Below are 14,168 nucleotides of genomic sequence, written 5' to 3'. Positions count from 1 at the left end.
GGATGTAATTTTTTACTGAAATCATTATCAGCACCTGTACAATTAATAAGTGGACACAGTAATATTGGTATGAAGGTGCTTATTAGGCCCTTCCTGTTCTGTATTGACACGTTTACCTGTATCACTACATCTGCTAAGGTGTGGTATTGATGTACAGTGGCATAGTTAAGTCATACAACTTGTATGTGTAGACAAGCCCTTAGCTGTATTACTTGTCATTAGAAACCTTAGGTTACTAAGGTACGTCTACACTACCCGCTGGATCGGCGGTAGCGACCTTTGGGTGTAGACACGATAAATTGATCCCTGATCACTCTCCTGTTGACTGCTGACTCCAGCTCGCGAGGCGGAAGCAAAGTCGCACGGGAGCCGTGGGCGGCTGCGCAGGGGCGGCTCAGGCCCCAGCAGCCAAGCGCGTGCTTGGGGCGCAAGCCACTGGGGCGCTCTGCGGTCGCTGCGGGGGGCAGGCAGGCTGCCTTCGGCGGCTTGCCTGCAGAGGGTCCGCTGGTCCCGCGGCTTCGGCGGACCTCTGAAGGACCCTCTGCAGGCAAGCTGCCGAAGGCAGCCTGCCTGCCATGCTTGAGGTGGCAAAATGCCTAGAGCTGCCTCTGGTGCCGGGAGGACGCAAAGTAAGTAATTTTAATTCAATCTAAGATACGTCGACTTCAGCTACATGGCGACACTCAGGGAAGTAAAGGTAAATCAACTAAAGTTAAAGCATGTTAAACTCCCACATGGCTGCTCTAATAATGGTCCTTGGAGGACTAAGCCCACTTTATTCCAGAGTGGAAACAGAGGCTTGGAAGGTTTAGCCTTGCATTTTAACTCCTGCACATTGACTTCACACCGTTAGTTGATTTGCCTTAACTTTTTTGTCCCTTTGTAAAAAAGTCCTGAGACCTAGTCATTTCACTACAGTACAGTTCAGTGATGTGAGTAACTTAGGGTGACCAGACAGCAAATGTGAAAAATCAGGACAGGGGCTGGGGGTTACTAGGAGCCTATATAAGAAAAAGACCCACAAATCGGGACTGTCCCTATAAAATTGGGACATCTGGTCACCCCAGAGTAACTTTCCTGGGCAAGCAGTTCAGTGTTGTGTCATTATCCTCTTGACATTGCCCTCAGAAAGAATTTTATTAACTATGTTAAGAGGTTTCTATTCATATTGGAAACTAACTGTTGGTGATGGTTCCTTAGGAAGACACATATTAAAAAGATTACTTCCCACATGTCGACTGCATGGGAAAGCATGGAATTTGTACATGTTCAAATAATTTGGAGTGTCTGAATTCTATACATTTCCTATTCTTTTTAGGAATTTTTTAGTCTTATTCTGTTTGCCCACATAAACCATGCTTCAAGGACCCTAGTTGTTGTTCTTACAAAAGCTTGACATTCTAGTTAAAACTCCTTCTGCAGAGAATTTCTAAAATAAGACATTCAAAGACCTATAAAAGCCTCTTATTCCAGAAGCAAAAAATAATGGATTTCACATTGTTTGTCCCTGTAGTACTGTCTGCACTGATGAGATTTGGCTGAAAGCTTTTTTTACTCTAATGAAAGTAAAAAATAGCCTACCTATATTCTTGATACATATCCTTAAAGAAACTGCCACTAACTCGACAGGATTTATGCAGCCCAAAACTTAGTATTGCTTGTTTAATAATAGGATAACAAACATAACGCTTTGCAGGTATTCCTCCATTGAGCAATTCTTACGTTGGGTAGGTATTCTTATACCAAACAAATCAAACCTTTACATTATCTCCACCTCTGCTTTTCTAATTGTGTTGAATCTTGTACGTGTCTTTTCTGTTGACTGTATGCTCATCAGATAAGGGACCATCTTTATTTTTGTGCGTTGTACAGCACCAGATGCATGAAAACATTTTACAGATGCGGAAGACCCAGAGCATTTAAGTCACCTCCCCAAAAATCAAACGGTGAATGGACACAGGCTATAGGTTGTCTGACTTCCATTCTCAAACAACTAAGTCATGCTGACTGGTTATTTATTATGTACATGAAAATAAGTTCTTTAGTATTCCAGATTTGTTTGGTTTTCCTGACTTTGGAGAACAGGCAAAATGCTAACATGAGAGCTTTGCTGTGCCTTCTGAGACAGGAGTCAAAAACTAGCCTAGAGGATTATATACTTACATTAGTGGCTCCAATGATTTAGGTTTAATGAAGATAGCAATGGGGTAGAGTTGTGCAGCTTGTAACCGTTTAATAGCATTTCCTGATACATCAAGTATACAGTGCTTGCCCTGTTGGAAACAGATGAGTATGTATTTATTTCCGCAGTGTTTATTGCAAATCAACCAAAAGAAAGGAAGGAAGCCTAAAATGCAGTGTTCCAGAAAACAAACATTACTAACTCAGCAAGAGAAGGCTAGATTCCAGGGCTCTTACTCGGCGGTTTACTTCCACAATATTTCTTTTGCTTTGATGCCAATATAAGAAATAAATTGAAGATGTGGAAGACAACTTTATCAGTTTTGGAGGATCAACTAGGATGAACGTAAAGATGGGAGGGGGGAATTTAATGTGGACATCAGCAAATCTTGTTCCTAAGAATAACAGCATGCCCTTGTACTTGAGGTACAGAGTCAGGAGATCTGGGGTCAGTTCCTAGCTTTGACATAAACTTCTTGTGTGACTTGGGCAAGTCACTTAATCTTTTTGTGCCTCATTTTTCATATCTGTGAAATGGGGCTAATAATACTTACCTCTCAGAGGTGTCTGTAAGGTATCGTGACACATTTTGTGTTATATATTGTTGTAATACTCAGCATTTATAAAACACTTTTCATCTTCAACTGCTTTATAAAGATTAACTATTTAAATAATCTGAATACTACCCTATGAGGTAGGTGTGTATTAGTCTCATTTTACAGGTAGAGAAACTGAGACACAGAGGTGAAATGACTTGGCCTGGGCCACAGGGAGAGCCTGCCTCAGAGATGGGATTAGAACTCAAGAGTTCCAGGCACCTAATCCTGTCCTTAAATCACATCCTTTTTCCAAGGTCAGAGAAATATCATGGAGATGTATGCTGACTGAAAGGTAGGAAGGGTGTTTTGCTATCCGTATTACTGTGATGTATGTTCTTGGATGTGTGGTACCACATCTGGAATAGAAAGAACTCCAGACATGCTGATTGGTTTGAATGTTATCCAAAGGCAATGCTCCTGGGAAATTCCACATCTCCAGGCATTGTGGGTTACTTAGCATACTTTGGCCATGGCAGGCATTCAAATAGTACTCACAGGCACTTAGCCTGAATTTAATTATATTCTTGTTGCATCTAGACGTTAAAGTGAAAGGGATGACACGAAATTAAACTTTGCAGAGAAGAATGTCACTTTTGGTCAAGAGCACTGGTGCATGCATACCCTTCACTACATACTGAAAATGGTCTTGTGTATCCTTAGGAGAACAAAGGCCGTCCCTTCCCATCTCAGCTTAACTCTGAGTCTACTGAGAAGAAACTTTGTACCTTTAAAACAAAAGGAGAGAGTGTCCTGATGGTATCTAATAGCTTGGCCTTTGAAGAGGTGGGATGGGGCTAGCTGATCTTCTCCCAAAGAGGAGAAAAGGGAGGAAGTTTAAAACAAATAACATTTATTTACTATTATCCGTTCCATGAAGTAACTCATGTACTACTGGACCCTGGACAAGAGAGAAACGTGCTCCCTGCTCTTAACTTCTACCGAACTCTCAGTATTACCACAGTGGGGGCAAATCTGCTCATGGTCACACGCTGGTGTAAATCCAGAGTAATTATATTGACTACCATGGACTTACATCAGTGTAAAAGTCAGAGCAGAATGCAGACCAGAGTCTTGCAACTGTCTTCAGTGGGCACAAGCTTAGGTGTATAATCCCCAGTCAATCTTTTCATTACATTTCTAGTTTTCTTTTCTCTTCCTCATTAAGTTTCCCCCTCATTCTGTCAAACCTAATCCTAGCTGGACTGGCCCCCTTCATGGCTAGGTTCTTTATTTTCAGAGTGATTCTAATATCCATAAAGCTGTAAGAAAATAGTGGATTTTATTGCCATAAGAGCAACTTGTAGCAGACACTGCAACTTTTTGCTGCAAATTTCAGCCTTTGGATGCTGCTGGGGGCAGGGACCATCTCTCTGCAGCAGCACATGCCTCTGCCCCCCACTGAGATGAGGAACTGCCTGGCTTACAACAGCAGCCCTGTGTTGCGAGCCTGCGCACCAGGTCACAGTGTCACTCACTCAGATTTGACTCAGCTTCTCCCCTACTGGAATGAGGCCCAGCAGCCTGGCCTAGCAGGGAGCTGCAATGCAGGGGGAGGAAGAGCCTATCCTGCTCCCGACACTGGGATGAGGGTGCCTGGTCCAGGCACTTCTGCCTGCTCCTGGCTGCAATGGCAACTCTTTCCTGGGAAATTCGGGGGCTGGGAAGGGGGTCTGCATGTGTTGTAGAGTTGCAGTTTTGGTGTGACCACAACTTTAGCAAACCCTTGGCCGCAACTTTTAAACAAACCAACAAAAATCACAACTTGTTTGCAGCCTTAAATATCCATAATTTTGAGGACACTACTTTGAAGATATCTTGTATATTTACAGATATCTGAAAGGCTGTGGTGGTACAAAACAGGGTGTGTTGCAAGTGCAGTAAAAATGGATGCAACCTACCCGTTCTGCTACGAATCTCACAGACTGCACACTAGTCCCATATAAATTATCATTGTACTGCCCAGCTTCTATAAATTTGTGCTCCTGGATATCCTTTTCCATTTGTTCCCTCGAAGTGACAAAATGATAATCTCTCCCATCCACTTCATAGTCACGCTTCGGTCTTGTGGTATCTGCACAGACCAACAAAAGATGGGAAAATTAGGATGTTTGTAGGCACTTTTCTCACAAAAAAGATACTATTTAACAGAGACTACTCCTGGCCAAATTCAGATCTGGTGTAAGCAGGTGCAGCTCATAAGGGCTTCCAGCATTTTCAACAATGTGTGCCCATAAAAATGTCCCCCTTATGCCATGATAAGACCCAAGTCCTAGGGGAGAGTGAGGTGAGAGAGAGAAAGGCTGAATGACTGGGAAATGCATCCAATATGCTTTCTAATTGGTGGGGAGCTTAGGAGCCAGAGCTCCCTGGGAACCTGCCTGAGCTGGCTCCCAGAGCTTCCAGGGTCCTTGGCATCTCACCTGGTGGAGGACGGGGTGGGGGAATCCAGGCTCCCACCACGCACAAAACCAGGAATCCCAGACTCCATAGGTGGCCTGCTCCCTAGTTGGCTGACTTCCTGGTCCACCCTAGTGGGTGGGCAGGCAAAGTGCTTCGCTCCCCATCTCCCTGGACTACCAAAGAAGCTAGCATCTGGTGTCCTGTCTGGCTTGCTTTCCTTGCTACCTGGCTCCATATCTTCCTGGCTGGCTTCCTGGGCTGCTCTTGGGTAGGCTGCTCAGCTCTCTGGCTTCCTGGGTGGCCGGCTCTGTGGGCAGGTGGGCTGCCTGGCTCCCTGCCAGGTGAGGTGGCTGGAAATTTCTATTTGGGGTCTTCCAAAATGGATTTTTACAAACATTTGTGTTCTGTGGGAAATTTTGCATTTCTGACTTTTCGTTTCCCCATTTGGAACAATTTTTCCCCCCAGAAATGTGAAGTTTCCCATGGGACAGAAATTCCATTTCCTGCACAGCCTCTACAAAACTGTGAATCTCAGCTCAACCTTGGCTAGGAGTTTTACATCTCAATTACAGATTTTAAAAATTGCTTTTGAGAAATACGATCACATAAAATAAATATTGACAATGCTTTTGCATTGTATGCATGACATCAAAGAACATAACAACTGTTACAGAATTCAGGAGTAGGTAGAAAAGAGTACTTACGTGGTACACATGATCCAAACTTATCAGGGAATTCAGATATCAAATCATCATTGAGCCGATCTTTTATAGGACCCAAAATAATAACGGGTCTGGTGTAATTAACTGAACAACAGAAAGGAAAGTGATATTCAGATGAAGACTATAATTTTTCTTTATTCTGACAGTAACATCAAATATGTACACTAGCTCACAAAACTGATTTATAGCTCATAGGTGTAGACTGAAGTTTTGGAAGATTTTAGATGCTCATTTACAGTAATAAATCTATTTTTGTTGTACATGAGAGAGGAGCTATTTTGTACCCAAGGTGCTATTCCAGAGCTCTCAGCTGGAGTAGACCTTTGCAGCCAATGGCCTGCTGTACTCGTAGCCTGATGATACATAATGACTATCTTTGACAAGGTGGCTCCTAGATGCTATCAGATGAACCATGTTATGAGACATGGCAAGGAGACTGAGGGCTAAATTACACACAATCCCAATGAAATCAACAGGGGTTGCGCCAATGTTAGACCTTCTCTGCACTGGCAGCAGTATGCAGGGCATGCGTAGCTACACACGGCAGTGAAAAGCAGGCTGCATCCACACCGTGGTGTGTAGCTACTCCTGACAGTGAAAGGCTCCGGCAGGGGGAAGGCATCTGGGAAAATCTCTAGCAGTGTGAAGCTCCCAGGGCCTTTCCCCTGCTGCCTCTCCCCTGCCAGAGCCCTTCCCTGTAGCAGGGAGTTGGCAGAACAGGACACTGCTACAAATAGCAATGTAGAGGGAGGAGACACTGGTTGGGCATATAGGGAGCTGTGGAGGTTCAGGGAGGTCTTTACTCACCTAAGCAGTGCCTCATTGTCTACACTACTATTTATGCCTGTGCTAGGGGGTGGGCAGTGTATGTTCTTTACATGCCACCATAAGGTGTGTGCAGTGCAGATGTACCATACAGACAAGGTTTTAGCTCTATGGTTTTATAATTTTACAGACTGGCATTGTGCAGGACAACCTGCCATGGGTAGAGGCTTATACTGTGAGGGAAACAATACTCTCAGCTTCACTGTGAAGCTGAGAAAATGCACAAACACTCAATACCATATTCAATAACTATGGCTACACCACAGCAGCTGCACCTGTGCACCTGCGCTGCTGTAGCGCTTCTGGTGAAGATGCCATAAGCCAACGGGACAGCGCTCTCTTGCCAGATTAATAACTCCTGCCTCTATGAGAAGCAGTAGCTATGTTGAAGGGAGAAGCCCTCCTGCTGACTGGCACTTTAGGTCGGTGTAATTTACGTCGCTCAGGGGTATGGATTATTCACACCCCCTACGCCACATGAATTATACAAAAGTAATTTGGAATATAGACATAGCCTAAATGTATTTATTAGTAGAGGCCACCCTCCAGCCCCGGGGAGGGTGTGGGGAGACATAACAGGGCACTAGACCCCATAGGGTTGTCCCCCCACCTTCCATGTGTCAACAGCAGGCCACGTAGACTTCAGAAAAGAAACTGCAGGGAGAAGCTAGCCAGTGATAGAAGCCAGCAGAGGGGCTGCAGAAAGCAGCTGAAGCCAGGACTGAAGGACATCAATGAGGACATCCGTTTGCTTCCTGCGGTTTGTACTCTGAAGGGTCTCCCCCTTGTGGTGACTAGGTGTTTGCTTCAGCCCCTCCTGCCTTCGGACTCATGGTCACCAGCCCCCTCCCCTCTCCTTTGTCTTTCCCTCTAGCTAATCCCCTCCCAACAAATCTCACCAAAAGGATTTAAGAAAGTCAAACTAATAAATAAAAATCCAAGCACTAACATGACGGCTGCTGCCATTGCCTATTGTATCCCTTTCCTTACACTCTGTCTGGCTTGTTTATTTAGACGTGTATGCTCTTTGGGCAAGGACGGTCTCTTATTCTGTGTTTGAACAGAGCCTGACCCAAAAGGGCCCAGTTCTCAACTGGCTCCTTGGCATGATAAATAATAATGGTAATAATAGCCCAGCAGGTGAAACTTACTTTCCTGTCTTGTGACAGGTTCATAGGATAGGATGCAGTCTTCCTGTCCCCCTGAGAAGAAAGAAAATAAATGAAAGCTGACAAGCAGCACTTCACACATTAAAGATTTATGAATTGCTCCATACAGAAGTCAGATAACGGTCAGTATTCCTCTCCTGCGTTGCTGTAACCTGAACCATTCCAAGTCCCTCGCAATTCCACGGCAGCTTTTCCTCGCATTTGCTTAACTAGTCAATGCTGAAGTTGTGCTTTTTCAATATACAACCGGGTTGTAGCTGTGGCAATGAAGCTTCTTTTATATATTCATTAGCAATGGCTGTTCATGGGACTAGGGCAGGAATTCAACAGATAATTTGTTGCATGACAGCTTATTACAAGGCCTCCTTAAATTCCACTGGAAGAATTCTCCCCTCTGTTATGGTCCTTTTATGCTGCTGCAGGATATGCTCCAGACCTTGCTGATTTATGCCAGGGCCATATCAGCCCCACAGTAGTCCACAATAGGTGAGCACAAAACTGGCTGATAGCCATCTGAGCCCCCTCTCCCTCTGGGCTGAGAGTTTTACGTTGCACCTTGCAGAGAAGCAGCACAAAAATCTCACCCATGTTGATATATTTGGGGCACTACAACTAGATTTGGTCACACAAACCAAACTGTGGCTGGTTAGGCTAATATGTGGTATCATCACTAGGGACAGTTCCCATTTGGCACAATCACTCCTGATTATGCGTAAACCCCATACATTCAGGGCCAGATTATACTTGGCCCTGTATCTATCTAGCTGAGGTATTTCTATGACCTCCCTATTACCATAGCATCTGAGCACCTTGCCATCCTCAACGTACTCATTCACACACCTTCCCGTGAGGTAGGGAAGTGCTGTCATCTCCACTTAACAGCTGGGGAACAGAGGCACAGAATGGCCAAGTGACTTGACCAAGGACACAGAAGAAGTCTGTGGGAGCACAAAGAATAGAGGCTGGGACTCAGAATACGCAGGCTAGCACCCTAACCCCTGGACCCTTCCCCTCGAGAGGGGACAGAAAACCCTTGAATCTCTAAGTACTAGGCACAATCCCAACTTTTCCTCTCCGTAGCCCCAGTCCAATAAAGCAGTGAAACACGTGCTTAAATTTGGGGCAAACTTCATTTTTGTCCCAAAGTTAACACTACTCTACACAAATGTGGTGCTCCCCTCACTTTTATGGTGGTAAATCAGAAATGCAAAATTGAGGTTATAAAGAGAGGTAGTTACACTAGCTGAAAGAATCCCATGACTGCATCAGTTTCTTGCATGAGTAATTTGTGTCCTCCTCTCATTTTGGGTCTTTGTCATACATTAGATCTATGTTTGGGCCTTGGCAGGCTGAGACATATAGTTTGAGCTGCGGGCAGTTTAAATGATGATTTTTCAATTGGTTTATTGCCCAGCTATGACACAGCCTCCACTTCCCTGCTCTAACAGGGATTTAGTTTCATAAAACAATTCAGAGACCAATTTAGAAATGGGCTAATAGTAGATTTGAAAAGAACAATTGATTTCATCGACCAGGCATGCCTTCATTTCACCTACCTGCACTCAAGGGGGCCTGCATTGCCTTCATTATGTCGCATCAACAAATACAGGAAAGCTTGTGCCTGTGTCAAGGAAAACTTTAGGAAAAAAGCAAACCCATTCTGACAATTGTTTTAAAGTCTCTGAAGTGTCTTTAGACCATAAGCTGCTCTATAGCCTAATGTGCCAAGCTCCTTGACAGCCTAATGTTCATTTTAGGTATAGATTCATAACCAGTGAAAATAAGCAGCTGCAGGTTTTATTGTCCATTTCACCCAGGGGCTAGAGTAGCCATGTGTCCACATCATAAACGTGCTACTGTCATCCTTGGTGGTGGTATCAGTAGAGAATGAAGTGGGCTTTGGAGAAAAGCAACTCTCTCATCTCATAGTGACCCCCCCCCGATGCAACACACTGGCCAAACTCAAGTTAATGGCAAAATTCATGTTGAATTCGGTGGAGTCAGGATTTCATCTACTGACTCAGGAAGGTACTTGGGCACGTGAGCAGTCCCTTTGAGGTCAATGGGACTACCCAGCTGCCTTCAGCTTGGTGCCTTCCTGAACTGGGTGAGGCCAGAGACAGGTTCCTCGAGATCAGGGCTGAAGGCCACTGGGCATGTCAGTTGGGAAGCTGACTCCACTTTCCTTAGTGTACTTGTTGTGTGGATAGTGGGTTTCAGTCAGCAGGCACATTACATGAGAATTAAAGTCCTTAAAAGTTGGGTGGGAGACAAAATATCACATAAATCTTGTAGGTGTTCCAGGGCGGATGTGCACTTCAATTGTAACCAGACGGTAGCTTGTGATAATGCCTAATGAATCAATACTAAGGGACTCTGAGTCTGTCTTTGAAGTATTTAGCATAACAAAGAGCTATGGAATTAAGCAATAATGGAAACACTATAAACTTGCAATGGCTTTCAGATGTGACATACTGAGTGAAATGCAGTAGGGCAGAGGGCTTTATTTACCATTTAACTAAGCCATATCACCCACATTAATGTCATGGCATCTTTTGCTGGCCCTATTCTTATGGAGCAGTCTTACATAATTTAATAGAAAATGACAACTTTCGGTAGGTTTTTAGAACCATCCCATATATATTAAGACAGAATTATATCCTTGCTATAGAATTCTATAGGATGGTTTAAATAAAAAACAGTAGAAAGGATCTCATTCTCTGTTAAACAATGGTCACAGAATCCTATTCAGTTTCTCAAGACCTCTATTGCTTCAATCACCTACATTTTATTGGCATTTTCTACTAATGTGTGCACTGGGATGAATTTCATCCATTAAGACTAAAAAATAAGCAAAGAATAACTCGGAGGGAGGTTGTTATAATTCACAGGCGCTAGACCTGGATGTTGCAACCCCCAGGAGGTCACAAATAGATTTCAGAGAGTTGCCACCACCCGTCCTTTCTTTATGGGTAAATGGCAGGTGAGTCACCAAAACATTTTTCTGTTATAACTTGGGGTCACAGAATGGAAAAGGTGAGAACCACAACCATTGTTGTAATGGACTGTGCATGGGAGAGCTAGAAAGGGAATCCACTAACAAGAAGGCAGATTGTGTTCATTAAATAATAATTAAGTAGTATTAAGCAAAACAATTAAAATATAATTTAGCTTAAAAGCACAGTGAGTTTTCATGTTAATAAAAAGTGCTGGATTGACAGAGGTGGGGTCCCTCTACTTATCATTTTGTTACTACACCTGTAGAAAACACAGATCTGGACCAAAACTGGAACCTTTCATTTGCATCCTTCCTAATTTTTGAACCTGCCCCTGGAGATTTGGTTCCAAGCTAGGGCCAAAAACAGAGAGGGCCAGTTATCCTGTCCTGCTCCATTTTAGTAACTATACAAATCACTTGAGTTATACTCACATGGTTTACGATATCTCCAGAAACCAATTATAGCCTCTTAATTCATAGTCTTGTTTTATTTATATCTTCTGCTTCAGGTAGGCACTATCCGCCTCCAGCAAAAAATCCCTCCCATGGGGTCTGTATTTACATAATAGTACAATGCTTGTACTCAGATTATGACATTCTTCTATTGTGGCAGTTACAAAAAAGTTGGGATTAGGGATAAGAGTATGATCCATATACAGAAATTCACAGCTATGTGAGAATTAATGTAAGATTTACAAGTAATCTGTGACTATTACACATCATGGTGACATTTATAAACAAACTTCAATAGAAGGACAAAGCAAACTGTGCTGGAGATAACATTATAGTGGCCCTCTGCATGGTGTAATCCTTAACAATTAGGCTCACCTGATAACCAAACAGAACAAGGATACTTTAATCTTTTTCTACCTATAGAAGGCTCATAATATTAATTATGGCCTTGGTTACATACAGAGGGTAAACTATGGTCCTTAATGAGCTTCCTCTCCCTTGCAAGTTTTAGTCAAATACTGCCTCCTTAGTTAATTAGTGAAATTATGCAATTAGGCTAAATAGATTTAGTAAAGCATATACAATTTCTGGTGGCTACTGTAAAAACCTTTATTGAATTGTGGATAAAAGAGTTATTAAAATTCACAGCCATTTTAAAATCATCTTTTGGAAAACAAAAAGAGATCAGTCTACATCTGCAATGAGTGCCTCCAAACTTGGTTTGAACAAAATCAAAATGGTTTGAGTCATAAGGTTCCTCAGACACACCTGAAACTTGGAAATTGTGTTTGATTAGATAATTCAAAAGTTGCTTGATGGATACTAATCAGGGCCGGCTCTCGACATAAGCATTCCAAGCATGTGCTTGGGGTGGCACTTCTCAAGGGGCGGCATTCTGGCCCTTTGGGGGTGGCTCTTTTCAAGGGGTGACATTCTGGCTTTTTTTTTTGCTTCATCGGCGGTGGCACTCCAGTTTTTTTGTTTTTTTTTTTTGCTTGGGGCAGCAAAAAACCTGGAGCCGGCCCTGATACTAATTACAATAATAACTTGCTTCTAGACTAGGACTTTATATGCCATATTACTGCTCAGAGGCTGACTTCTATTTTGTAAAGTGGACCCAATTCTATTCTCAAATGTTAGATCAATGGGACTAGTAAGTAACTGAGGACAATTGGTCCTCACACCTTTTTTTTTGAGTTCCAGTTATGTTATATAAGCTTTTGTAAAAGAGTTAATAATTCTCTCTCTATTGAACAAGGTAATTGCAAGACCGGTCAAAAATTTTCTGTGTCATGCTGTTTTTTGACAGAAAATTGGGTTATTGCTTAAATGAATTTTTTTGTGTGAAATGCTCCTGCTTTCCATGGAAAATTTCAATTTTGTTGTCAGAGAAACCAAACACCCACAAACGAACTACCTTTGCTGAAAACTAAAACATTTTGGTATTCCAATTTTCCACAGAAACAAATACAATTTTTGACCACCTCTATTAATCACGCTAAAGGGTCCTGCCTGAACACCATTAAGAAGATTTCATTGCCAAACTTTCACAATTGCATAGATGCTTTGGAATGGTTCTAAGTGTGACCAAGTAATAAAAGTTTTGAACACTAGCCATGAACAGTGTCTTTTCACTGATTGCTCCTCGTGAGAGCAAAAGTAAAAAATCTATAAAGCAGTAGCCAGAATCCTACTGATGCAGAACATCATGACTCAGATTGTGGGGAATGATCTGTCCTGTTCAATGGGGAAAAATGTGAAAAATCTTGCAGGAACTCCACTCCTCCCCCATGCACTTGCCACTCACCTCTTTTTCTAAATCTCACAGTTTCCTTAATCTTTCAGTTTTCTATATAGGGTTTGACATGCTGATTGTGTCTGGGAAGTAGAATGTGGTGGGGCAGACCTCCTCATTTCTGTTTCATTTGATTGGCTAACACTAGGGAATGGGTGTGCTATAACATATGCAACGCAAACAGCAATGCAGTGCCATTGCGCTCTCCTGCAATTTTCTGTGTGCTCCCCATATATTTGCAGTCTCCAGCTCTGCTTCCCCTTCCTTAGTTTCATTTTACCAGCTGGCAACTTAGAGCCAGACAAGCTGGCATGTCAGTACCTATCTTACTTCATATTAGTAAAGTAACTTGCACATCCTGTCTGATCATACAAACATCTGGCTTCTCAGAGTCCCCCTCTAAATCACAATGGCAGTCCTGTTGAGGGGTTTGTTTACAACATAGTTGGCTTCAAATGCAGCTAAAGCAAAGTTCTAGTGGTGGGGCTGGGTCCCCCAAGTATCCAGACTCCAGTGGCAAGAACAGAATTATTCATTGTGTGAGATTTTTTGTCCATTGGGAATTTGCTTTTCCCCTCAGCCAGCTTCTAGGCGTGTGCTCATAGGACTGAACATTTCCTAGTTTAGATTATATGGAAAATTTTCAGAACTGCCTGTGTGAATGATGAGCCAACCCCATTGATCTTCTACGAGACATCACTTAGATGCTTTTGAAAATTTTACCCTTTGTCATTTTGCTCTAAAATGGCATCTAAATTTCTTCTTTATCCCCAGCAGACTCCTATTTCTACTCTTTACCCTCCTTCATTTCTCCTCATGAGTCCCAGCCTTCTGAAAATCAGGCCCTTTATGGTGTTATAAGTTGTGCTCCCCAAATCATGCCAAATGGATATTTTCCTGGGTTTCTTATGCTTTTCTGTGGTTTGGGCACTTGACTAGAGGACAGCTTGATGTGGCAATTTAAGGTAACTGGATTTGGTATCAAAGAAGGGGAAGGGCTGCTGCTGAAGACCAAGAGTGGCAATG

At 42.9% G+C, this 14,168-nt stretch overlaps 1 protein-coding gene across 15 annotated transcripts in view; it reads right to left on the bottom strand.

Annotated features, from left to right (window-relative positions):
• DLG2 (discs large MAGUK scaffold protein 2) overlaps nt 1–14,168 on the bottom strand; it is a 1,558,615-nt gene that overhangs the window by 7,205 nt on the left and 1,537,242 nt on the right. For all 15 annotated transcript variants that reach the window (XM_075061772.1, XM_075061757.1, XM_075061758.1 and 12 more), the window contains 4 exons: nt 7,879–7,929; nt 5,885–5,986; nt 4,679–4,851; nt 2,164–2,273 (listed from right to left, as the gene is read on the bottom strand). In XM_075061772.1, coding sequence (XP_074917873.1) covers nt 2,164–2,273; nt 4,679–4,851; nt 5,885–5,986; nt 7,879–7,929 — 436 coding nt within the window. The remainder of the gene's footprint in view (nt 1–2,163; nt 2,274–4,678; nt 4,852–5,884; nt 5,987–7,878; nt 7,930–14,168) is intronic.

Source organism: Chelonoidis abingdonii, chromosome 1 (assembly GCF_003597395.2).
Source record: "Chelonoidis abingdonii isolate Lonesome George chromosome 1, CheloAbing_2.0, whole genome shotgun sequence".
NCBI lineage: Eukaryota > Metazoa > Chordata > Testudines > Testudinidae > Chelonoidis > Chelonoidis abingdonii.
The sequence above is the reverse complement of the archived record's forward strand: the minus strand, read 5'-3'. Positions and strand labels throughout refer to the sequence as shown.